The sequence below is a fragment of the Coloeus monedula genome (genome assembly GCF_965178545.1).
Source record: "Coloeus monedula genome assembly, chromosome: 13".
In the NCBI taxonomy this organism is placed as follows: domain Eukaryota; kingdom Metazoa; phylum Chordata; class Aves; order Passeriformes; family Corvidae; genus Coloeus; species Coloeus monedula.
Genome location: NC_138793.1, coordinates 7,214,830 through 7,241,256, shown reverse-complemented (window position 1 = coordinate 7,241,256; position 26,427 = coordinate 7,214,830). Strand labels below are relative to the sequence as shown.

The window sequence follows — 26,427 nt, the reverse complement described above, 5'->3', positions numbered from 1 at the left end:
TTAAACAGAACACCTTTTTTAAATTTAAATTTGATTGTTTAGTGTTAAAGCAGGAGTTAGGGATGCCTGGTCATATTTTCATGTTGAGACCATGTTGAACACATAAATAATTCCATAAATAAGCCTGAACAGGGGTTATTTCATTTGTAGTAACATGAAATTGATCTCTTTCCAATTTTCCAGTGATAAACATAATCAATATTAATTTGATTTCTAACAAAGCATTGTAAAATGCTTCACTTTACAAAAGACATTAAATTTGTTTTATATAAAGAATGAAAAAATAGGTCTGAAACAATAACTGATTTTGAATAGTCCCTTTTACATAGGTGCCTATTTAAGACTAAAACAATACCTCAAAGAGCTGAGAATTGTGTAGCCTATTTAGAAACAAACAAACCTTCATATAGCAACAGCTTTTTATCATTTTGTGTGATAATAATAACATTAGAACTAAATTAAAAGTTCTTATCTGAAAGAAGAATAAAACAATTCAAAAAATGAAAAAGACATACAAAGAAAAAGAATGTGCAAGTGATACCAAAAGAAGCGAGGGAGGACACATTTTTGGACTCCAAGGAAAGTCTCAATTTGAACGTATTTTGGAAACAATTTAAATGGTGAGATATGGCCAGCTGTGTGTCTAATGGGTTCTGTCAGTACAGCTCACAAGTCTACAGTAAAAGTAGTGTACAGGAAGAAGAAACACCACCTTGCTCTTTATCTGCATTTGAATTTAATAAAAAGCTAATCATCCCATTTTATGATTCTTTAGCTCCACTTAAAAATAAAATGTAAATTTTCATCCCAGAGGACTTTTCTTACTATTTATTATGTAGTTTGATTGTGCAAGATATAAACCAGGCCTGTAGTAACACGGCTGTTCTGGCAGGGAAGAAGAAAATATGCAAACACTGGTTCTAAAGTGCCTCCTTGGCTTGTGCTGCAGCTGATACCCCGAGCTCACCTCTCGCCCCCACAGTCCATCAATCCTGGCTCAGAGTCTGGCTGCCAACATGGCCTCAAGATGCCAAGTGGCTTCAGAAGCCACTCAGCTCCCAGGACAGGTACATCTGGGCTGAATCATACTTTTAGTGAACTTCCTCCCTGTAGGCATAGATAAGAATGGCACCCCACTGGTTTGTCCAAACTCACCTTCTTAGAGCTTTAGATTTTTTTTTTTTTTTTTAATGCAAAGAAAACATATAAATGCTATGGTATGCTAAACATTCTTCTATGTCAAATACTACTTATATCAGTCCTGCTGATTCTCCTTAACACCTAAAAATGCAAATCTGACCTGCAGGGCAAGGAAGCACTCCTCCACACACTCCTAACTTTTCTTCCTACCTGACTGCCCACTAAAAAGAAAAACCTATATGACAAAACCACACAAAAAAATCTTCTCTAGAAACATATTAATCTGTAAGTAAGTACCATCCAAAATAGTCCAGCCAGGTATGCATGGCAGACAGTTCTTAGAGTAGATGAATTTAGTCTTACCAAAATAAAAGATGAAGCCAAGTAAAGTAATACACAGGTAAACCAAATCATGAAGCCTTAGTGGATTTAGCTACATAAATCAAACCATGAAATTCCCAAAAGCTGTACAGGCAGCCTCCAAAAACACCAAAGAAAAATACCCCTCCTTACAAGGGCTTTTCTTTCTTTCTGTGCATCTCTGAACCAGACTAAAAATTACAGTCCATAGGACTGTCTTTCCAGCAGCCATTCTCTGTCCTGCCACTCTTCTTCTCCCTTCAAAACTAGTCTCCATTTTCTTTTGAAGCTCTTGACTGCTGCAACACCAGAGGCAGGTATTACCATCATCTACTGAACCAGATCACTCCAGACCATAAACACAATGATGAAATTTAGGGCCCCATAAACACCCACCCAAGAAGCAGCAGAGATGCCACCAGCAGATGGTACTTCCCAATCCAGCCACTGTGACCACAGGCTGTGTCAAGGAACTGTGACAAGGTGAAGGGTACCCCTACAGACAAAGGGGAAAGGAGCCTTCAGGCACTCAGATCTGTTCCCTTTAGGCAAGGGACGTATTCAAATTTCTATGCCACAAGCCCAGCAATCTTTTCAAAGGGCCTTTTCTTGCTCTCTCTCACATGTCAGGCCAGTAATCTTTTCCCAGCAACCTCTCCTCAGGCCTCAGCCTTGCTCACCTCTTCCTCAGGGAGCACCCTCTCTGAGGCACAATCTGGGCTTACCCACAGAGAAGCCAAGAAGCTAGCTTTTGGGGGTTGCCCTTATACAGACCCCATGCCATCACCCTCAGTCACACACCTGCCACAGCTCTTAGAGCCTTCCAGCAGCCCCTGCCTAACAACGAGGTAATGACCAGGAGACTATAGCTGAGAAAGGGCTCAATAGCTGCTCTCCTAGCCCAGCTTTAAGAGACAAACATCTAATTAAACACAACCCAGCTTTTTATTTGCCTGCTAAGAGTGGTGCCCAGCTGGGGCCTTAGGGCTGTTGCGCTTTGTGAGTCACTCTGGGCCCCACACAGCAACTGGTGCTTCAGATTCCAGCAGTGGAGCAAAACGCAAAACCAGAGCAGATGGGTACCAGTGCTATTTATAACTACTTAGCAATATGCCCCTAAAGGAACACTCACTGGTGCCTGAGGGCAGGCAGCAGGTTGGTGTGCAGGCGCCCTGTTCACCTCAGTGACACACCTGGGGAGGCAGGAGCTGTGGACTCGGGGGACATGTGTGCACAGACAGTGGCATTTCAGGTTTGAAATTTCAGGCCAAGACCAACAGTGTGAGGTTCAACAAGACAAAGTGCCAGTCCTACCCTTTGGCCACAGTAACACCCTGAGCAGCTGGGAAGTGTCTGGTGGAAAAGGACCTGGAGGTGCTGGTCAACAAAGGCTGAACATGAGCCAGGTGTGCCCAGGTGGCCAAGAATGCCAATGGCCCCTGGCCTGTATCAGTAATATGGTGGCCAGCAGGACCAGGGCAGTGATTGTCACAGTGTACTGGGCACTGGTGAGAACATGCCTTGAGTTCTGTGTCCAGTTCTGGACCCCTCAGTTCTGGAAGGACATTGAGATGCTGAAGCGAGTCCAAAGAATGGGCAATGGAGCTGGGAAAGAATCTGGAGCATAGGTCTGATGAGGAGCAGCTGAGGGTGCTGGGGGGCTCAGCCTGGAGAAAACGAAGCTCAGGGGTAAACTTACCACTCTCTACAGCTCCCTGAAAGGAGGGTGTAGCCAGGTGGGGCTCGGGCTCTTCTCTCAGGCAGTAAGTGACAGGATGAGAGAACAGCCTTAAGCTGCACGGTCAGGTTGGACGTAAGGTAAGAATTTCTTCACAGAAAGAGTGGTTAGATATTGGAACGGGCGGCTCAGGGACGGTGGTGGAGTCACCGTTCCCTGGGGGTGTTTAACAAAAGACCGGACACTGGATAGGGCACTCAGTACCACGGTCTGGTTGACATGGAAGTGCTCGGTCATACGCTGGACTGCACGATCTCAGAGGTCTTCTCCAAGCCCGCTGACTGTGTGTAGTAACAGGCGGGACAGCTGAGGACGCTGCTCCCTGCCCGTGTCGCGGTCCCCACTCAACAGCCCCGCCCGTGCCCTCACAGCCCCTGCGCACAGCGCCCCCTGCCGCGCCGCGCCGGAACTGGGTCGGAGGGCCGTGGGGGCGGGGCCTCGCGCGTCGCGGCGGGGTGACGCAGAGCGTGCGCAGTGACGTCGCGGCCGGTCCGTGTCCGTGTCCTGCCGCCGGTCTCGGCCCTGCCCGCGCCGCCCTCGGCCCGCCCGGCCCCACTCGGCCCCGCCACCGCCCCGCCATGGCCAACGTGGCCGACACGAAGCTCTACGACATCCTGGGCGTGCCACCCGGCGCCTCCGACAATGAACTCAAGAAGGTGCGGCGGAGGGGCGGAGGCCGGGCGCTGGGGTGGGGGGCTGGGCCCGGCCGGGTAGGGCCCCGCGGGCGAGCGGCGAGGGGAGCGGGGCCGAGGGGGGTGCGGGGGGCAGCCCGCGGGCGGCGGGGCCGAGGCCTGCGGTGCGGGCGCGGCGCGGTGCCCGGTAGGCCGCGCCCGGGCGGTCGGGGGAGGCCGCGGGCAGGGCAAGAGCCCGGCGGGAGGAGGGGGCGGTGAGGCCCGGCCGCACTCGCCGCGTCCCTGTCCCGGCGCGTCCCGCGTGGGCTCCGGGCGCGGGCGGGATGCGGCTCGTCCCGCCCCCGCGGCACCGCGCCGTGCGCGGCCGCAAGGGCTTTTTGGGGGGGAGAATCCCTGCGGGTGGATCCTCACCGGTGCCATTGTCTGCCCCACGTGCAGGCCTTGGGAGGATTCGGTTTCGCTTATAGATCCGATTCCTTCCAGGCCGAAAGCGCCAAGGCGAGGTAAACAAAGAGGGGAGGCGAAAACTTGGAGCCAGGTCGTCACTATAGCAATTTTAGAATAAAGCACTTTTTTCTGGGTTTTTTTTTTTTTTGGTGGTGGGTTTTGGTGGGGTTTTTTTGGTGTTTTTTTGGGTTTTTTTGTTTTTTTTTTTTTTTGGTGTAGGCCTTAATGACCGTTTACACGTGAGGGAGGAGAATGAACCAGACGGTTCACTAGCAGTGGCTTCCGCGGGTGGGTGGTGCTGGCACCAACAACTGCGCCTTACCCGTCATGCACGCGGCAGCCTAATTTGTGCAGGGATAGGCAATTGCAGTGTTGAAATTGTGCTGGAGATGGAAGGCAGGCGGTGAGAAGGTTGTGTTTTGTATACAGCACTGTCCACCATAATAATTTATTTTCTTACAGAGTTCGCTTAAAGCTATCTGTGTCCTGTAAGAATGAAAACCAGAGCAGTTTTCTCCTAGGATAGCCTGCACCACCCAGTATTAATTTCCACATATTAGATTAATCATGGAGTGTAAAGTTTCCAACTGTCTGCAACAGCAAGGAGTTAATGTATATATTATTGTCATTGAGAGGTTTCGTGGTTGCTGTAAAATCTGGTATTTTGACCTATATAACAGCATAGAAAAAGTAAAAATGAACCAGTGATATTTTAGTCAAAAAGGGCTGAGAGAACAGGCTTTAACAGTGGCTAAATAAACTTTCACTGAAGTCACATGTGTTGCCAATATAGACCTTGATTCTGGATCTGGTTCTGATGAAATAAATAGTGGTGGCTTCCTTTAGGGCCATGGGTAGTTGTAAGAGTTGCTCTGGCCTGGAATGCTGTTATCAGCCAAGATGTGAGGGCTTTCTCTTTTTAAAGATCACCATTACAAGCTCCTTTTTTCCTGACTAGATAATGTTACTTAGGTTATCAGTTTAGGGGTGTTTTGCTTTTTTTCTTAGTTGGATCCCTTAAAATATATGGGGAAAATCCATTATAGTAGAAAATATATGTAACAGAAAATCTATTAACACAGGTTTGTGGAAGATTATGCTTTGTTCCTGATGGGCAATTTGTTCAGTAAGATGTGTGATTTTTTTTTTTCACTTACTGTGCTTTAGAATATTAGACTTGTAATATCAACACTGTTTTTATTTCATTAGTTCGTTATCATGTCTTGATTGTATGCAAAAGTACAGTGCTTCAAGATAAAATCAGTAATGGGAAGTAACTGTATGGATGTAAAAAAAGGAAATTTTCTTCTTCAAAAGTTAAATTGTGATTTCTGTAAAGCTTTGTGTGTAAAGCTCTTAACATTGTAGTTCCAAAGAGTTAGTTTAGGTGCTCAGTTATTCAGAAATAAAGTCTTTGAAAAATCCTCTCCAATAACTGATGCTTCAATTTTTTTGCAGTTGCATCGCTGTAGCTTTTTTTAATAGGTGTAATTTGGAAAATAAAATACTGTATACAATGTAATTTGTTAATATCTGTCCCCTGATTGTTTCTGAGGGGTGTTGAGGTAGAGTAGAAGAAGGGTTAAGGTTTTACTGTCATTAACTCCAGTGGTAGGAAAAGTCTCTGCCTGCTGTGTTCTTTGCTTTGATCCTCTCAAGTGTAAGCAGAACAGATGAAGGGCTGCTGAAGAACCAGTGATGGTCCCGAGTGTCAAAGTGCTGGTCAGAAAAAAGCATTCTGGAAAATCCCTTCTGGGTATTTGTCTGTACTTACTCCTCCTACTGATTTACAACAATGAAGCTGAATAAAAGCAGTGCTGTGTACATTTTCTGCACATGTAACTCATATACCCAGCTCAAAGTGAGGTGAACTCTTCCATTAGTGATAGGTAGGAAAGAACGAAGTGATTGTTGTGAGGAGTGGTTGTAGGGTTGAATGGGAAGCTGAGGCAGCCATTTTGTTGTTCCTGTACTGCTGTGATTGAGGGCAAATACAAACGGGTTCAAATTTACTGTTGTGGTGTAGGGTTTGAGTGGGTTCTAAAGAGCAAGTCATGTTAATGAAAGTCAAATGGGATTCTCCCTCTAAGTTAATGAGGATAAGAAGGAAAACTAGTTCTAGCTATTGTGCACCATAGCTGCGTTTAAATACCAGCATAGTTAATTTATGCATGTAGCAATGTCAAAATTTTTTTAGGTCATATCAATGTATGAGTGACTTTGAAACACTATAATATTTTCACTTTGCTTTATTAGATTTTCATTCTTCCTGGGGACACTACTTGAGTTTCTCAGGAAAAAAAACCTAATTAATGGAAATTTAAACTAATTTTCTACCTCTTTCAACTAGGCATACAGAAAACTGGCCAAGGAATACCATCCTGATAAGAATCCAAATGCAGGGGACAAAGTAAGAAAGATTTACTCATCTTTTTTTTTTAAATGCCTTAAGTTTGCTATTACAGTAGCATCTAAGGAACTGAATACAGGTGTTGGGGATTGCTGTTCAAGTTGTTCAAAAATACCAGCTGTGAGAGGGAGCCTTGTCTGGTCAACTTCTCCCCAGTCTCAAAATCTGCCAGTGTGCCTGGTGACAAAATGCAGCAGTTGGCTGAGTCAAATTGCTTGGGAAGGTAATGCTGAGGAAAAAAACTGCCTCTCATTTGCTGTGATAATGTCAGCTGGCATTGGCATCTATATAGGAATCTGAAAAAGATTGTCAGTTTTTCAAGTTTTTCCAACATGGAAAAATGTATGTGTAGAGGTTCTTAAAACTGCTGCAGCATCAAACAAATTACACGTGTAGGAACGTTGAATTAGATTTGTTATGCTAGAAGCAATTTTAAAATTGTCAATTAAGTTGACTCAGTTGATTAACAAAATTGAACTTCTGATGGCTGCTTAAGAGGTGAGCAGAGATGACTGGAAAAGATACTTATTTGCCTTAGAGCCAAATACTGAAATGTATATTCATGTAAGTTACTTGTTAGTGTATTTTATGTGCCCAATATCTTGAAGTCTTTGCTGTTAGTATGTAACTGTTGGGTATTCTGCCTTTTGGTTTCTGCAGTGCTGTGTAGTTTAGTTGGTGGTTTTCTTCAGTTGGGTTTTTTTTTAATTTGTATGAAATTTGTCTCATGCTAGTAAAGAACAAAGCCAACCAAGTTTTGCAGTAAAATGTCTTATTTTATGGTAAGATGTAACATAACTAAGCCAAAGTCTGACTTTAAAGTCTTGTTAAGAAAATGTTATGTTAGATTGAGGATGGAAAGGTGTTTTGTTGTGTACCTTCCTAATTGATAGGTGTTCATGCAGGGGGAGAAACTCAAAATGCTGCCTTGAAGTTCTAAATTACCATGTACTGTTTTGACTCTGTTCCTCTTCTAGTTCAAAGAAATAAGCTTTGCCTATGAAGTATTGTCAAATCCCGAGAAACGCGAGTTGTATGATAGATATGGAGAGCAGGGGCTCCGAGAAGGGAGTGGAAGCAGTGGAATGGACGATATTTTCTCCCATATCTTTGGTGGTGGATTGTTCAATTTCATGGGTGGCCAGAGTAGAAGTCGCAATGGTAGAAGAAGAGGAGAAGATATGATGCATCCACTCAAGTGAGTACCTTGATGCTGCAACTTGTACTTTGAAGCTTTTCTTCAGTACTTGACTCTGCTGGTTTCTATTCTTGATACACTTCTCAGCTGAGATCCTCTGCAGCCTGCACTACTCTTTAGACCTGCATGTTGTGTGTAGAGCCAGGGGCCAGTCATCTAGAGTTACTTTCCTTGGCTGGTTAATCTAGAGACTACCAAACACTTCGCCAGGTTATTTGAATTACGTACTTTGTTAGCTTTATTTTCTTTGTTTTGCTGCTTAATTATGTTTAGTAGTTCTAAACTGGAAAAGCCGTCAACAGCCAAGTATTACTCACTAGGCAGATTCTTGGGAAAGTGGAGGTGCTCTGGAAAGATTTGAATTCGTAGGGCAGTGCCAGCTGGAACTATGGTTGCACCTCATAATTAATGGAAAAGTGTGTGTGGTGGCTTTGGTTTTTTTTTGTCAAAGCCATTCTTGAATATCACACCTAACTGTGTTTTGGAGATCCCTTCTTGCAGTCATAGCTGGCTTTTTGCCTGCTGAGCAGGTCCGTTGAAGAACTACAGTTAAGCAACATCTTTCCTGTTGTTGGCAAACCGTGCTTAGTGAAATTGTTTAATTTCACATGCTTGCTTATTTTAGTAGCTAATACTGTATGGTATAGTGTTAATAAGCTATGATTTTGTTGTTATTTGTAAATACTGATGCTAGGCAACCTTTTCTCAATACATTGAGCTGAAATTTCTATCCACTAACAAACCATTTTAGGAGAAACACTAAAAAATTAAGTGGCCTTGGGTACATGCTAACCCCTCCCCACTAAACTCCATTGTGTAGAAAGTCCAATACAGTAGTAAGTATTCTATGTGTGTTCTTATGTATTTATGCCATAAATATTGTCTGGACTGTTTACAGAGGCTTGTTTCTCACCTGGCTGGTAGAACTAAAAATAATAATTAGTTATGACTGTATAGTAACACCTAAAATTCTAGATAAGCTTGTTTCCTATTGAGAAACACAACCAATGTGGTTTCTTCTGATTAAATTAAAGCTCTTCTCTGAAACTATGTTCAGCTGTACGAGGGTATTTATACATATGGATTTTTTTTTTCAGTAACTCTTTGTGAAAGTCAAAATGGTACTTTAAGATCTTATTTTGATAGCAGATGCAGTCTTTTTAGGAATATCTGGGTTTGTTGTTTTCTGGGTTTTTTTTCATTTGTCCTAGGCAAGTATTTTAATTACATGGGGAAAGAAAGTTGTTACATGATAACCCAGGAGAAATGCTTTCTTTTGTAGAGTCTCTTTAGAAGATCTGTATAATGGAAAGACAACTAAACTACAACTTAGCAAGAATGTCCTTTGTAGTGCATGTAATGGGTAAGTTTGTTTGTATTTTTGAGGTCTCTGGTTGCTTTGCTGGCAGATAGTGTAATGAAGGATCTCCTGTGTCAGATCTTTATCAGTATTTGACTTACTGGAGCCTGCTTTCAGACCAGCAAATTGTTGAACTTGAATGATGCTGTTGATGGAACTGAACTATTCAAGGGCTTTGTGTGGGGGAAGGGTGGGAGAGCAGAGAACCTAACTGTAATTGGCAGTGCAGTTGGGCATATAGGCATGTTAACCTACTGCTGGAGGGGGTTTCTGGTTGTACCTTTCTGAAGAGCTTCCTTTTCATGCAACTGGTGCTTTGTGCTGCAGGCAGGGAGGGAAGGCTGGCTCCGTTCAGAAGTGCAACGCCTGCCGGGGCCGGGGTGTGCGCATCATGATCCGGCAGCTGGCCCCAGGAATGGTGCAGCAGATGCAGTCCGTGTGCTCTGACTGCAATGGAGAAGGTAGGCCAGGCTCTGCTCTGTTACTAAATGTGCTTGCTTGGATCCAGACTCCTGCTTAAATCTCAGGAGGAACTTATTCAGGACAGTTCTGCCCTTACCCAGTCAGCTGCATCTCACTCTGGTGGCAGCATTGAGAAATCATTTCACTCAGAATAGCAGCAAGATTTACAGTGTTTAATGTACTGAAAAGCAGCATAGAAGCTCAAGCACTAGGGACTGATCATCTTTCAAAATACATAGATGTGAATATTACTTATTGCTATTACTCGTGTTAAAGTAAAAACCTGAGATGTTGCTGGTTTAGGAACTATTTGTCTTTGCATCTCCTGATATCCAAGGACAGTTGTAGGTTAAAAATGGGAACCTAAAGTTGAATTTTTCACTTCTTCAAATTGAGATGATATCTTTGGCTGAATTGGCTCTGTTTGGGGGGAACATGTTCAGCACTTCTTATGATTTCTTTTTAGGCCTTCTGCAGTTGGCAGAGTAGTAACATCACCTTGTGGATGATTTTACTTGTCACAACACTCAAGCTACAAAGAGCTGTATTTTGTGACTTGTTGAAACATTTCATAAATGATGTTGTCTTTAACATTTTATATGCCTAACCTACATATTTTGTAGTTTCAACTGCATCATAATGTTATGCTTTGTTTCACAGAAGGGTGGTCTAAGATGAGAAGCTTAATATTTTAAGCCAAGTGCATCTGCTTGTGGCACTTAGTACTGAAATTTTACAGTCCATGTGCCCTAATACTTTGGTTACTGTGTATAGAGACAAGAGCTCACTGGAAAAATAAAGGTGAGGTAGAATAGAGCGTTGAAGCCATTCTGGATTGTCATCCTTCAGTTTGCTGGAAACAGTAATTACCTTTGTAGCAGTGAATCTGATGTGACCTGCTCTCTTCCTGGTTTTGTATGCAAGATTCTGTAGTTCTGCTGGCTGCATTTACTCAGTACTGTCTTGTGGGGATATGCTGGGAGATGGGGCAGTCAGGGAATTTTTTTATTATTATTATTTTCTTTCTACCCTCTGTCCCAGCAAGGGTAAATGAAGCCTGGATTTCCTCTTGTGAGGAATTCATAAAGCAACATCTAAATCACTACTTGAGTTGCAGAAATTCTTCAGCTTGCTTTTAAATAGTTGTTCCTAGGAGCTGGATGCAACTGTGTCAAAATTTCTGAACTCAAAATTTGTCTTTATTTAGGTGAGGTAATTAATGAAAAAGACCGCTGTAAAAAATGTGAAGGGAAGAAGGTGATCAAAGAGGTAAAAATACTTGAAGTCCATGTAGATAAAGGCATGAAACATGGGCAAAGAATTACATTCAGTGGAGAAGCAGACCAGGCTCCAGGTGTGGAACCAGGCGATATTGTCCTTTTACTCCAAGAGAAGGAAAATGAGGTAATGCTTTTGAGTTTATCTTCGAATGCCTTTTATTCCAGTTGTTAATATTTAAGTTATATAGATGGCCATTCATTTAAAGTAATTGATACAGCTGCAGCTCTGGGAGAGCTGGTGAATAGCTTTTAATAGATTTGTAGTGTGTAATGTGGCTTTCATGGTGAGCCAGAAAAACTGGGCAAGTCCTTAGCCAGAGGAAAGGCAGCTTCTGGTGCCTTCTAATGCTAATAAGAGTTAGCTTTCTCAGATAAGCTCAGAGTGACTTTGATACAGTAGATACAGTGAAGAGCCATTCAGGATGTTAACTTTAATCTGCTTTGCTCGTGACACTAACAAAATTTTAAGTGTGGCTTTTTTCCATGTCTTGTGACATGGCAGGGAACTCCTGATAAAATCCCCAGATTGTGCTTTCTGTGTCTGCTACTGTGGTTCTGGAAATAATACAAAATGGTGATATTGCTGATTCATTTAACAAAACAAACATTATTATTGTATACTGGTTTATTTAGACTTATGTTCACTGTATTCTGGACTATATACACTGCACTTTGGAATTAAATATTGCAATTTATCTTCTTTTAATACTCATGTGGGTCAGAGTTGAGGTGACGGCTCCATTTTTAATTTTGTTGTTAAAAAATGCCAAGTATTGCTGTGATGAAATAAGAAATCATTTGTGTGTTGCACTCAAGGAGGGGTTTTCTGTTATGACAGAGTAGCATGGGGTACAAATTTAAACTCCAGTCATATAGTAAGGCTATAATGTTAGTTATCTGCTAATTAGGTACTTCGTAAGCTTTTCAAAGCTGTGTCAAGGACTGCTGATCTGTCAGTCTGTACTTTGTCCTAGTGAGTAAAACTAGACTTTGTGTTCTTAAAATTTCCCTTGAGGTGGGACTCATGGTTCTGCCAGTGGGTAAATTTTAAGACACACTCTGGTTAAGAATCCTGACTTATGTGGCCTAAAGATCACTTCTGACATCTGTCAGCTAAGTGACCAAAGTCCTGCTCTTGGTCAAGGTAGCTAAAGCAGATATGCGTGAGGACAAAAGCTGAGAAACAAAGACGTGGTTTATATACCCCAGTGGAGGGGAAATAGTGTCAAGCTGTTGGCAGTTTTGTTTATAGGTTGCTTGTGTGGAAGATGTTGGGGGTGAAAGCAGTGCTGCTGTACAGGCCTGGTTTAATTTGACCCTTACCTCAGTGTGTGGTGTGGTTTGGCTTATTTTAGATGACACTTGGTCAGGCACAAATTTCCCAAGCATGTTAAGCCATCTGAATTAATAGAATCAAGTTCACTTTATGCAAAGGTTGTTGCTCTGACATTGAATTTTAACGATAAATAATAATGAACTCTCAATAATGAGTCAGTGGAGCTGTGATTACAGTACTTGAAAGGATGTCTCCTATTTTGTTTTCCAGGTGTTCCAGCGGGATGTGAATGATTTGCATATGACACACAAGATTGGACTTGTTGAAGCACTGTGTGGATTTCAGTTCACATTTAAGCACCTTGATGGACGCCAGATTGTGGTTAAATATCCTCCTGGAAAAGTAATTGAACCTGGTAAGCTTGACCTGATAAGGATTTCTTTGTTTATGCTTTTGTAATTCTTCAGCACTTAATCCCACCCTTGTCCTGTTAACTGAACCTAGTCTGAGGAAACAACTGTATGGAGAGAGAATGGTTCTGCAGTAGCACTCTCCTGCTTACTTTACTTCTCTTTGAATTCCAGGTTGTGTTCGTGTAGTCAGAGGTGAAGGAATGCCACAATATCGCAATCCTTTTGAGAAAGGGGATCTCTACATTAAATTTGATGTTCAGTTTCCTGAAAATAACTGGATTAGCCCAGAAAAGCTTTCAGTAAGTAGTTTTTCAAGCATATTCGGTGTCTTACTTGACAGAGTGTGCAGAGAGCCTATGTTGTACCTCATGGGCTTGCTTTCAGTGCTTAAATTTAGACGCTTAAATTTAGTTCTTTTAACCTTTTTTGTGGGCCGTGCATTACTTGGAAATACCCCTTGGAATATGAATGCATGGAGGCTGTATTTAAGAGCTGTGCAGATGGTGCATAGATGAGGGCAGGAGGAGAATATTTCTGTTGCTGTGTGATAAGTTTAGAGAGTGCAACTGTATTTACTGATTGCACTTTTGGTTGAAGATACATAGAGCTGTTGGTTTTCTTGAAGTGGTGTCTTCCAGTTGATACAAATACTTTTAAATGACTCTGCAGTTCAGAGCTTTCATCAGCATAGACTTCTAAGCCAAACCTGCTCTTAGAGGTGTCTTGAAGTTGTTGGAAACTGGTCACTTTATTTAGCAGTTGTAGATGGAATACTGAATGCATTTCTTTCTTTGGGGCAGGAACTTGAAGATCTTCTGCCAGCTAGACCAGAATTTCCCAATGTAATTGGTGATGCAGAAGAGGTAGATCTTCAAGAATTTGATACCACTCGTGGTTCAGGTGGTGGCCAGAGACGTGAAGCTTATAATGATAGTTCTGATGAAGAAAGCAGCCATCATGGACCTGGGGTACAGTGTGCCCACCAGTAAACATTTGTCTAAAAAGTTGCACAAGGATTTTCTTTCAAATTTTGCCTGACTTGTTTTCAACAATCCAGCTGGATTGTATAAGTAATCCAGATGAACCAATGGACATCTATTGCTGTATGTGTAACTTTTAAATTGGTCTATAGTATCTACAGAGTGTAATTTAAACTAACCACAAGCTTACATCTTCATTTTGACTGTGTAGCAGAATAAAGCACTTGAAAGGAAGACGAGACTCCTTTTCACATGGGTTTTAAGTTTGTCCTCGTATCTGTGCTTGATTTTTACCAGTTTTGTGTAGATTTTAAGTTTCATATTTTAAATTCAAATTCTACATTGTAAAGTTTGTGTACAATTTGTCCTGAGGCTTGGTATTTGGCTGCACCTGCATAAGCTGCTACAAGTAGAATCAAGAATTTCATAGCCTGTATCTATCATCTAGATGCATGGTAAATGGGCTTTGCACATAATGGGTTTAGAGCTGACTGGGAACAATGAAAGACTAAATTAGAAGTGGTTGTAAGTTTTTTCTACCATCTTGTGAACGGTTTCTGAAATTAAATAAAAGCAGTTGGTGTATAATATATTTCTTTTGCCTTGTAACTCTTACTTTTCCAGTGGCTTTAACTAGTCTGTGTATGAAGAGACTATGTAGATGATAGATATTTTATAAACACAGGGAGGCTGAAGCTGCTTTAAGACTAGGTGGAGGTTAGATAACAATTGTGTGCCACATTCAAATCTCTTCCTGAAATGAGAGATGACTAAATGGGCACAGGGAAGGCTGCAGCCATGTCCCCTTTGTGTGAAGAAAACACAAGGATATCTGAATTCAGTCTAAAGATAACAACCCCTTAAATGGGGAATGATTAAATTCTGAAGTAATGGTGTCTTTCTCTTAGCCATTGAATCCTATTCAAAGCCTGATTCAGCCTCACTTCCTAGAGAAATGTTTCCAGTTTAAAAAAAAAAATTGTTTAACCTGGAAACGTAATAAATGCAGATGGTTTTGTTACTTTTCTAGTAGTTTGCACTTTGGTTTAAGTATGAAGATACTAAGTTCTCCAGCTTTAGTTCTGTTACTTTAATTGGCAAAAATGTCAGAACAAAGCAAAAATGTGACCTGAATTAAGGAACTGTTGTGCATGAACAGTGTTGGGTTGGTAAGCTGCCTCTATAGCAAGGTTTTTCTCCTGTTTAAGTGAGAAAGTTGAAGCTCTACTTTTCTTTACAAATCTGAAGTGTGACTTGTTTAGTTATTTCTCTGATAGTTGTTGACACTTTATTAATGAGGTTGGAGGGGGAAACTCCAAGGGTTTCAATGTGCTTGGGTAGGCATTGGCATTTGAGTGTTGCTGAACATCCTTGTTATAGACTCTAAAAATGAAGCAAAAATAAATACTGTTTGATCTGTATTTCAGTACTGACTTATGATGTGGCATTCTCTAGTGGGTCTTTTATTTTCATTTATTAAAACCTGGGATTGCATCTTGTGAAGCCATGGTTACACACTGATCCTTTTTTCTGACTGATCTCTCCAAGGAGACAGTCTTAACCTGTAATGCTTAAACAATTACACCACCTGTCTTCTGCTTTTAAGTCCTTGCAAAATGCAGAAATACTCTAAACCTTTAATCCCCATTCACATTGTTTTTTTTCAGGGGGAAGAGAGGAAGGGATTCATGGTAACTTTTCAGATAGCTGAAGTGAAGGGGTGGAGGAAGAGCTGATCACTGTAGAGCAGTTCTGCTTCAGTCCTGAGCTGGCATTAATTTAGGCTCCTGCCAGCAGCACCTGAAAACAAATTCTAAGAGTCTGTTGTTTTTACCTGTCATCTTGCACATTACTGTCATGTCACAGCACAAGACTGGAAATAAATTTTGTTCCTGTCTTAGATTCATATATGGTACCACATAACTAAAATTAAAGTGTCTTAAGGCTGTTGAAAAATTTAGTACCTTGTACTTCAGTTTATTTGTGAGTTGAATATCAGAGTTAAAATTATTTTCTATATACAGCCTCTTACTGTTCATTTTACTGTGAACTTAGTTAAAATCTAAACTAAGCCTGTTATAAAGAAAAAGTAACATTTTCTTCTGCTTTGGTATCCTTCATAATAAGAACTTAATAAGACACATCACATGATATAAAAGCTTATCAAAACATTTACTGGGCAGTATAGCACTTTATTAAGAAATAATAGACATAATTTAAACACTTTGGAGGCAGCAGGCAAGAGCTGTCACGAATGTTCTGTAGTCACAAGACAGTTCTATTAACTTGGTTTAGGTGTTGCCTTTCCACACAGTACAGTCAGCTCACTCTGAGGGGGGAAAAATTCATTTTAGCTCAAGCTACTCCCAAGAGAACTTGGAAGAAGAAAGGTCACTACTGTTAAAGCAAGCAGTGAGCACTCCCTACTTTCTGCCTATAGAGGCAGGGCCATGACAAAAAACACAGAACAGCTCCCAGGCCTTTAGCTTGACTCAGCTGCAGTGGTCTCAATACCTGCACAACTGTAAACTGGTTAATAACTCATGTCTGGATAGATTTCCATTACTTCAAATAATAGCCCAGGTACCCTAATCTTTGGGAGAGTTGGGCAATGTGTGCTACAAAGTTCTGTTCCACTTCATTTTGCTTCAAAGCCATTAAGGCAGTTCCTGTTCTGCAGCAGAGACTTAACAGGTGAATAGTTCTTACTCAGCAAGGAACACAGAATAATGGATTATAAGAAGAATCAAAACATAGCTGTAGCTTTGTCAGCCTTTGTGAATGAGAGATAAGAGAATGGCAGCTTGCTCACAATGGTAGGAGAGACACCAGAGCACTGCAGACCAGAAGAGTTTAATGTTCCTTTGGTCCCCCAGGCTATCACCAAACTGCACGTGCCTGTTTCAGTGTAGTTACTTCTAGATGTGATCCATGTGGAGCAGTTCTTCCCTCCCTCTTCCTCCCTCCAACTGATGCCAACCAGTTTAGGCTTAAACTCCAAAGAGTTTAAATTTGCATTCATGACTATCTCACATGATAGCCTGGGACCAGGTGTCTGAATACACAGATCTATAAGCCTCCTAGTTCAAGCTTACCACCAAGTTATGAATGTGCTGTACTGTGTCCTGATTTAGGAGTTGCACATCGATATTACGGAGGTCTCCACCAGCTGTACAGAGTGTCTGTATGTGAAGAGAAAAAATTGTAAGATTAAATGATTCTTCTTGCATGCTCAGCTTCTCTGAAAATCATGTACTTCCCTGTACCCTGCAAAATTTTGGCAACCATTTTTCCTTTTGTTTAGCAGCATCTCATTTAGGAACAAGAAAAGCTATCACTATCAGATTATTTGCATTGATCAACTACTGTAAGTTGAAAATGTTAAAAAAAAAAAAAGATACCTGTCCATCAGCCAGGGGAATGTTTACAAATGGAACAGTTTTATGTTGGGGTACTGATTTACTTCTTTTTAACATGCCTTGAACTCTTCCACTGGCAGGTAAAGTTCTTGAGACAGTCTGTTGTAATCCAGCACTAGAATACAATGAAAATGTTACTCTGAGGTTAACTTCCTATGCTCTGCTGGCAATTTTCAAGCATGAAGCAAATGTAAGTACTAGGAAATACACTAGGAGAGAGACAGTCCTGTTCCAGTTCTGCCAGGAGACTACAGAAATCTAACCATGAGCAGTACTTACAGGTACTGCTGGGTAATGTTTTATGACCCTGCCACTGCAGTGACCGTGTAAGCCTGTGACACAAGATGACATTTTGGCCAACAAGAATATCCACTCTCCAGTATCAGCAGTGAATGTTTACAGTTTTGGAAAGAGGAAATTTCATGCCTCAGGGCTTAAGATAAGACATGTGCTGTGTCTGTCTACTACAGAGGGAGATATCAACAAATATCAAAGCTGCTACCTCTCAGAGGCACAGGGCATGCCTTATGCCATGCAGAATTCCTAAGTTTTCATTATACAGTTGTTCTTATTCTACTTAAAAAATGTAAGATTTGGGTGTGTTCTGCATGGAAACAAGCCTCTGACATTTATAGCAGGTCAAGGTGAAACAACCACTTACTGGTAATCAGGACCCATTTAAGTTGTTCATCCCCTCACTTCAGCTTGTGCCAAAACCAAACTCTGTAGTGTATGAAGAATGATACTAACTGAAAATATTGACTATTCAAGATGCAGAGAACTGATTATCAGAGTATTTGGTTGGGGGGTTTGTGGGGATTGGTTTATTTTTCTTATAACTTTAGATAGGCGACATTTTAATCAAGGTTGGGTTCTGAGAACAAGTTTGAGATGTAAGCCTGTAAATAGCGAGTGAGAATAGAATTTATACTCTATAAATACATTTTTTAAACTTAGGACATCAAATCCTGTACCTCCATGAGAATGTAAGTTAACACCCACACCCAAAGCAGAAGGTGTAACTGGTTCCCATCCCCACTATCACATTTAGTGGCAGACCATGAAGATCTGTCACATTTAGAGTAATGATTAATATTTAGATTGATAATAATATAGATATATAATGTCTTGGTATTGAACAAATTTATTAAGAACAAGCTGAAAACCCCTTACCTTGTAGCTCCCTTTGGAGTGGCTTTGAGATTTGGGGCACTGCAATGAAAAGAAAGAGACTTAACATCCTTCTGCAAGCCACAATAGCAGAAGAGTAAACAGACACTAAAAGTAGTTACTGGGTTTGTGTTTTGCTGGAGGTTTTATTTTGTTGGTTTATTATTTTTATTTATTTCCTCCTCAACTACTTCTAATGTAGAGTTTTAGCTAGGATGAAGGTACAGTCAGTGGATTAGATAATTCTGAAGTGCCCCATGACAGGGATCTAGTGTGAAAAACACATGTGCAAAAGCCCTCCTGAGGTAAACATGACAGTGGGACCTAAAACCATACAAGAACAAAATAGTAATTTCTGTTACTAGGCAAGGGAGGTCTGCAATACCTGAGTTAGGTGTTTATTACAGAACAATTCAGTAGTACTCGAAAAGCAAAGACGCTTTCCTTACAGGCTCTCTTCCAGCAGTATTATTTGGGAATCTGTACTGATCCCCTAAGTTCAGAACTGTGCACCATTCAGTCCCACGCATGCCTTCATCAGCTACAGGTGCTTTTTTGTTCAGGTTCACATCACCACAGTGCATCTCAGTCAGGTTATGGAAGAATCCTTATCAGATATATTCCCATTGGGCTCAGATCTCAACTACTTTGTATGGAAATAATTGTGTTCAGCACTCACAAATTCAGGTGAGTTAAATGAGCTACCAAAGATCAGTCTTACCTAGAAAGAGAGTTCAGTTTGCCACTTAAACCAGAGGCCAATGAAACCAGTGACCTGGTTTTGGAAATCTGAAAATTTATAAGACTGCAGTTTAAAAAGATGGCATTTGAAAGCAAGATGATAGATATTTGCAGGAAACAATACTGTAAAAATTCCCTGTTGAAAAAGGGTAGTTAAGCCCCATAGTGCTGTTTTTACATATATATAAAATGTCAAATACGCATTCTAAAAGAAGTTTCATAATGCCAAAACATACTTACTCCTACTGAAGTTCTGTACAGCCAGCCACCTGTCTAATATACACCCTTCCAACTTTTAAACCCTTTTACAGTAAAAGTCTGTAACTGCACAAAATCTTTTTTGTATTTGTTGTCATCTTGCTACCTCAGTGTCTGGCTGAGGAGCTACACTGCACAGACAGACTGAGATGGTAAAACTAAACCACTTAATTTGGTTCAGAGACAACAATGGACAACCCAGTTCTAGAAGAGCATGGATTAAAACATGAGGTTGATTTTTTAAAAAAAAGTTTCAATAAAAAATGGTTCTGCAAACCATCATGACTTATTGGCAAGTCAAGAGAGAATGACTATGCCAGTACTTGCATGCCTGTTTGAATTAGTCGCTAGAAGTGCAGATATCATATTTCATTATGAAAATAATTTACTGTTTATCCTTGCTTAGCTTCAAATACATTAAATTTAAAACAACTGACTTTTCCAACAGACAGCAGAGCACTGGCCTGCCTGGTCATGGATCCAGCAGCATTCATGGCAGGTTAGAACTGTTTTTTGAATAAAAATAGAACAAACTTACTTTTTTAGTTATTTTCTTTGCAGAACTATGCTTGGAATCTTCATATTCAACAATTGTAGTTACCTTAACTAGAAATGTATTAGCAAGACAAGGAAAATAAAAGATCTCATGAAGAACACAACACACCACTTCAGCCTTGTGTTTGAAGCCTATTTCCCCCTGACAGCTATGGACCCCTTCTGCTATCCAAAGTCATTCACCTGGGACACGGGTTAAAGCAAACTGTGTGTGTTCATTACAAATACTGGGACACACAGAACAGTTAAAAGACCCCAGATAATCCCTCAGCCCCCAGACAAAACAGAATTACCACCCAGTGGTAGTCTCTTCCTTATTGCATATTTTGGGATATGAAGAAAAATGGTATTTTTCTTACAAAGCTCAATGGGCAGAATGTCAAGGGGAACCTAAGAAAAGAGGGATGACTCTCCTAGCTGTCCTGCTATACTGTAAAGCCTTAAATCTGTCTTTTCTCACCATTTTCCCTAATAAATACAAAGGAAAGAAACTCTTATCTCATGCTTTGAAGTACCTCTACAGTAGCATAGCTCATGATCCTCCGCGCTGAATGCTGGGAGGGTCTATTATGCACTTTTCCTTCTTGTATTCTTCAGGCTTAACATTCATTTTACAAATGCTCAGTTCAAACCAATTTAAACAAAAAGAAAATGTAAGAACCACAGGCTATGTATTAATGAATTGCCTTGCCTTTTTTGCTGTTGGTCCTCACCAGTTTGGGATTTGGCATAGCTTCTAGAGAGCAGTCAGTCTAAAAAAAAAATGTTTATCCAACATGGGAAGGTCATCAGATTTTTCCCAGTAAATGCGTATTTTGTTACAAAAGGCAGTGAACTAAAAGGGCGTGAAAGCAACTGACAGGAAGTGGGATTGGCTAAACACCAGTTTATTTTTTTGGAAACATCTGAATTTCTGCCAGCAGATGACCCTAAAACTACAGGTAATGTTCATAACTGCACCATGGCTGGCTGTCTAGTCTTTTCATACCATCTTCTATTTAAACACACAGCCAAATGAAATCGTGTGTCTGAAGTACTTACAGCAGGGAGAGAAGAATTCTGTTCTGTAAACTGTGATAAAATTTGAAAACACACACTTACCACTGCAGCAGCAAGAGCCACTTCCTCCCGCCCTTGCAAATCTGTAACTCAAGAAATTATAATTTATTTAGATACTATTACTTGCACAATTTTAATCTTCAGATTCTTATCTTATGGGCTCAGAAGCTGAACAAGTCATTCAGGATTACAGTGGTTAAATAGGTAACCTTAGGTCAGCATATGTGTTGCATTTGAACAAGATTCCATTCTTTTAGGACAGTCACTCCTACAAAACAACAATGAAAATCTAAGGCCATTTCAGTGTATAACATTGAAAGAATCCTGAGTGTGGCCACACAGGGTATCCCCTGAATTTGAAGAACCACCACACACACTGCACTGCAGCTAATGCTCTTAGGCAGAAGTTTCTCAAGAAGGACACCAAAATACATACTCAGGCATACTGTAAACTCAAGTTCTTCAAGAGTTTCAGGTTTGATCTCTGTGTGGCCCCTACAATTTCCAGCTGCAAGGCAGATTCCAAAAACATCATTTCTCACCAGAATATACATCTGATGCTGAGTGTACACATCTTAAACCTCTGCATCAGTGGGAGTTAAACTTGTTTGCCCATCATCACAGGTAAATGACTAGGTGAGAAAGTCTCAGGAGAGTTCAAATTGACAAAGGCAAAATAATCTCTGTGGCTAAAGATCAACAGATTCAGATTAACAAAGATGCCTGTTTTTACACACAAAAAACACTAGGTTTGTAATTACTCCTTGTCTCTTCCGACTTTAAATAAGATTACTTAAGTGCACACATAACAGTACACTCCAGACTAGTCACCTAATTCTATACCCTGTTACACAGATCAGTCTACTTGAACAAGAGTGCTCAGCGAGCATCTGCAGGGTAACAGAACTGCTGATCTGCTTAAAATACTGAGTGGACAAAGCAAACCTTTTCATGAAAGCCACCGAGTTCCCGGGTTTTCTCCCGAAGCTCCACGCACACTCACCGAGCACCTCTTTCCTTTTCATCTTCCTCACAGCAGCCGGCATCGTCAGCAGCTCCACCGCAAACGCCTTCTCCGCTGTCTGCAAAAGCGAATCGAGCTCTTTCTTCATCTCCTGGATGTGCTCCTTGGCTTTAAAAGAAAACAGGCTTTTATTGCAATGCGTGTTACATGTTTCCAAGTATAAGCACTTCAAGACCGCGCTATAAAAGAAAGTTAAAACAGCGTTTTATCCGGAGAAATCCGAGCCGGGAGTCGGAGCGCCTGGAGCCTCCATCAGCCGCCAACCCCTCCGCGGACGGGGCCGCGGGGCAGGCGGCCCTGCCCGAGGGCGCGACCCCGGCCCGGGGCTCTCCCGGCCCGGAGCCGCCGTTTCCTCCACCCACCCCGGGCAGCCCCGGCCCTACCCTGCTGATCGAAGTCGCTGAGGAAGAGCGCGATGCGCTGGTCCTTCTTCTGCTGGGAGAGGGCGGTGCGCTGGTCCCTGTCCCGGGGCAGAGCCCCGCGGTCCGGCTCCACGCCCGAGTCGCTGCTGCGCCGCCGGCACGGGGCCTTCCCCGGGGCCATGGCCAACACCCGGCCAGAGCCGAGGCGGAACCGCGCCCACAGCGGGGCCGGCCGGACACACCCCCGGGGCGGGCAGGGGGCGGCCCGGGAGCCGCCGGGGCCGGGGAAGAGCGAACTCCGGCGACCCCGGGCTCTGTCAGAAGGGAGGGAAGGGCGTGAGGGGACGTGGGGGTGGCCTGTGGATGCCCCGTGTCGGAGCTGCCTCAGGCGTGGCCAGAGAGGCACACGGTCGGCACTTGTAGTGACAGGACAAGAAGAAGTGGGTACAAGTTGAAAGGGGGAAAACTGAGGTTAGATAATAGAAATTTTTCACTGTGAGGGTGGACAGACACTGGTACCCAGGGAGGTTTTGGATGCCACAATCCTAGCAGTGCTCAAGGCCAGGCTGGATAAGGCCTTGAGCAACCTGACCTTGTGGGAGCTGTCCCTGCCCATGGCGGGGGGGGTTGGGACAAGCTGATCTTCAAGGTCGTTCCAACCCCTCGACATTCTATGATTCTACGATTTTATAATCCTTATGCTCAGACAGGAGCTGGGCAGGCTCACACGTGCGTACACACACCACACACACACACACACTCGGCCCTGGTGGCACAAATGAATTGCGCTGTTTTGTTCCCTGTTTGGAGCAGCCGCTGCAGCCCGGGCACACAGGAGCTGCGCTGGAGCCGGTGAGCGTTTCCATCCCCGGGGACTGTGACCGGGGCCGGGGCTGTCCGAGCCTGGGGCAGGCGGTGCTTGTGCTGCCAGGGCTTCCACAGGTGCTGGGAAGCCTCTGTGTTCCATAGCAAGGGCCCTGTTTAGAGCTCGGGTTTGGGTTTAGCTGCTTTACTGCTGTTCAGCGTGCAGAACATGCAGGGCTTCAAAGCTAGCAAAGAGAATAACCTGCTCTGTCCAGTGCAAATGGTTACAGCTTGTGCAAATTCTGATCAGGTGAATACACGATTTAATGTTCCATGTAATAACATGGAACATTAGAAAGATGTGGCTAAACCAAATATTGAATATATTAAAATATTCAAATCTCTATTGTTAAAAATAGAATTCATTGAAGAAACTTATTATCTTGCATGTATCCAAATAAAAAAATAATACCGGGGTAGGAGTATCTTGGGTTTTGAATAAATTTGACCAAGGAACTGTGTAAAAAGGCACTTAGATAATGTTTTAAAACACTAGTGGTTTTTACATGGTGTATACTGATGCTGCAAGCTCTCTGAAGTGAGTGGCTTTTTCTGTATCATATACATCTGGCACATCTCCTGAGCCAGATGGGACAGACTATGTCACTCAAAAAAAGTTGAAAAAAATCTGATTGATAATTCATAATATGGCATTTTATATCAGACCACGTTGTTGTTTGTAAAACAAAAAACATTCTCCCCTTCCAACCCCCCCCCCCAAAAAAATCCCTCCAAACAAACAGGTAAGTGTTTCTGTTCCAGAAAACACTCAAAATCCTGATATAAAGAAGAGAATTTCATGCTTTTGGTGGTTGTGGCATATGCATATATGTTTAGGGAAGCAGAACTAGTTTCCTTTCCCTAAATTTTGTTTTCTTTGAAATTCCCAAACAAACACCACTAAAGTAATTCTGAGGTGTCACTGCAAACAGACAAGACAGTGTTGCTCTGTAAGTCTAATCTCCTACAAGCCATATAAGAAGATTTTTAAAAGGGAACTCACAACACCAAACAAACCCCTCACCAAAGCTTTCAGGACACAGTTGATCAGCCTCAGCTGACTGGCTAATCCTCTCTGTGAAGGAAGAACTCTGGCTTGCTTAACTTCTGGTTGCAGCTCCTTACTTTATAGGATTAATTACGAGCATAAACTTGCCTAAGACCATCTCTATTTACAGTTCTGCACTGGTAGGGAATAGTTTTATGGTAGTAAGTTGGACAAATTTCAAGTCCATAAACTGGAGTGACGCAGAAATTAATGATCTGGTACATGGGTACTAAATATTAGTAAGTACTGGTTTGAATATGGGATTGAATGTGTTATAGTGCAATCCAGCTGCTGTTGCTCCAGTGACATAGGAAATGGAAGAGTAGTACCATTTTTTTAACATGTGCTTTATTAATTGGAAGTCTCATACATCTGAAGTACTGCTATAAGGAGCACCTGGAGGAAGATCAAACCTAGAAGCATGCATTTGAAAGGAAGGATTGTCTGTTATTAATGAAATATTTCAAAGACATGGAAAATAAGCCTTTTTGTCTTAGGTTTACATGATTGTTCCACAAAAATGCACATTAACCTTATCACAATACATACAAATATTGTGGATGGACAATAGGAATTACCACCCTTCCATATGAGATGCATCAAGAACAAATTGTTATCCCTTATAATGTCAGAAACATAAAAGGCACCATAATAGAATGTTTAGAAAAAACTCAGTTTATGCCATTATAATTTGATTTAAAACTGTAAGAATTGCTGTCCCGACTTAAAACAAAAAGCCTTTCACACCTGTAAATTATCATTATAAACTTGTAAACCTTTACATTTTTTTCCAGAAGTATCAGGTGCAAATGCAAGGCAAATATAAAATCTATTGACTTATTAGATTACAAATACTACCCCATGAAAAAGCTGTAGTTACAAAAATATAAAAAATATTCTAACTCCCATTGTTAGATCTTAGTTTCAATCTATACTGCGTTAAGAGTCCAAAGCCAGATCTGATTTGGACACATTCCTAGAGGAGGAAAGTGCTGTTTGTCTTATTTTTACATCATTATTCTGACCTCCTACCACAGTTTTGCTTTCTGGGTTTGTTTCATTAGTGCATATTAAGGATGCCAAGTGGAGAGTGCTGACGGGTTGTATTTTTCAATGATAGTAGCAGCATAAGTGTTCTCAGTGTGTCGTCCTCCCAGAAGTGCATTTCTCTGAGGAGAAAAGTAGAATTGTTTCTCTCCAATCCTCCACAGTAGCTTGCGTAGCAGCCATGCCATTTTCATCCATAACCTGTGACCCCTGGCAGGTGATCGAGAAGAAAAAAATTCTTCTCCCAGGCCTCAGTAAGGAACTGTGAGAAGCTCACCCACTACTAATGCTGGGTCATAGACTGGGGCTGCTGTGGCAAGGACAGTTATTGGCAACAACATCTCATCTTCCTCACGTGATAAATTGGCACAGGTTTATCTGGATGGTGTTTCTCTAGCCCTTGGCTTTAGTAACCTGGATCAGCACAGGGTGTTGAACCAGCTATAACAGCAGCCTTACAAAGTGCTAGTAGACATTAAAATGAGTTTACTTCTAAATAATAACTTTAATGACTAGATTGAATGTGATATTCTTAATGAATAAACTCTGTAAATTCTGAGCCTAAGCCTGACAAATGCTAATGCTTTCACATCTGAATACTGAAAGCCCTGTTCCTTTAGCCCTTTATCAGAGCTAGCAGAGGGTGTCCAGCTTCCAGCTCTAGAGAAACAGAAGCTGTCCTTTGTTTTGCAGGGAAGCTGGCAGAGATTGGTGGAGTTCCTCAGCTGTACTCCTAGACAGCCACCTTATTTAGCTGGGCTTTGAGAAGCACTCAGGATCGTTCAGCCAGCAGTAGGACTGTGGAAGATTTAAGTGTCAGCTGTACTATCATTATCTTTATGCTTGGTGCAAGACATTTTCCTTTAAATACATTTTTCCTTCATTAGAAATCAGCCCCAGCATTTCTCCTGGTAACAATGTGTCAGTCCTTGCCAGTTCCAGCTGGATTTTGGCCAGCTAGAGGGGCTGTGTGATGTTTCCAAACAAATGTTCCCCACAGACAGAGTGGTTCTGAAAGGGTTGTGTTTTACCCTACTTGAAAGGATTGACTGTACTCACATCTGCTTTGAGACAGTAACTTGCTCTGTTCCGTGTGTATAAAAGATGGAGTAAAGTTAACAGGAGATTCCTGGAGTTGTTATGGCAGGAAGTGTTCAGTGTTCATATACTGGGATCATGTGTTG

The 26,427-nt window shown here is 41.9% G+C and overlaps 2 protein-coding genes across 3 annotated transcripts; one reads left to right on the top strand and one right to left on the bottom strand.

The window, feature by feature from the left end:
- The first annotated feature begins 3,723 nt into the window (after positions 1 to 3,723).
- On the top strand, positions 3,724 to 14,288 carry DNAJA2 (DnaJ heat shock protein family (Hsp40) member A2). Its single transcript, XM_082289779.1, has 9 exons — positions 3,724 to 3,894; positions 6,668 to 6,727; positions 7,705 to 7,925; positions 9,208 to 9,288; positions 9,613 to 9,746; positions 10,955 to 11,151; positions 12,574 to 12,718; positions 12,888 to 13,015; positions 13,517 to 14,288. Exons 1-9 carry the CDS (start codon positions 3,817 to 3,819, stop codon positions 13,703 to 13,705), a joined length of 1,233 nt encoding a protein of 410 aa, XP_082145905.1. The 5' UTR covers positions 3,724 to 3,816; the 3' UTR covers positions 13,706 to 14,288.
- Positions 14,289 to 15,910: 1,622 nt separating this feature from the next.
- On the bottom strand, positions 15,911 to 22,465 carry LOC309577717 (borealin-2-like; the record flags this gene model as incomplete). 2 transcript variants are annotated; one of them, XM_082289903.1, is made up of 10 exons in its annotated part: positions 15,911 to 16,025; positions 16,792 to 16,878; positions 17,098 to 17,230; positions 18,289 to 18,327; positions 19,007 to 19,074; positions 19,823 to 19,890; positions 20,531 to 20,591; positions 20,941 to 20,981; positions 21,902 to 22,030; positions 22,306 to 22,465. In XM_082289903.1, the coding sequence occupies 10 exons, from the start codon at positions 22,463 to 22,465 to the stop codon at positions 15,978 to 15,980; spliced, it is 834 nt and encodes a 277-aa protein (XP_082146029.1). In that variant the 3' UTR covers positions 15,911 to 15,977. The 2 variants fall into 2 exon arrangements, with proteins under 2 accessions (XP_082146029.1, XP_082146030.1); XM_082289904.1 differs by lacking the exons at positions 19,823 to 19,890; positions 20,531 to 20,591.
- Between the last annotated feature and the right edge of the window lie 3,962 nt (positions 22,466 to 26,427).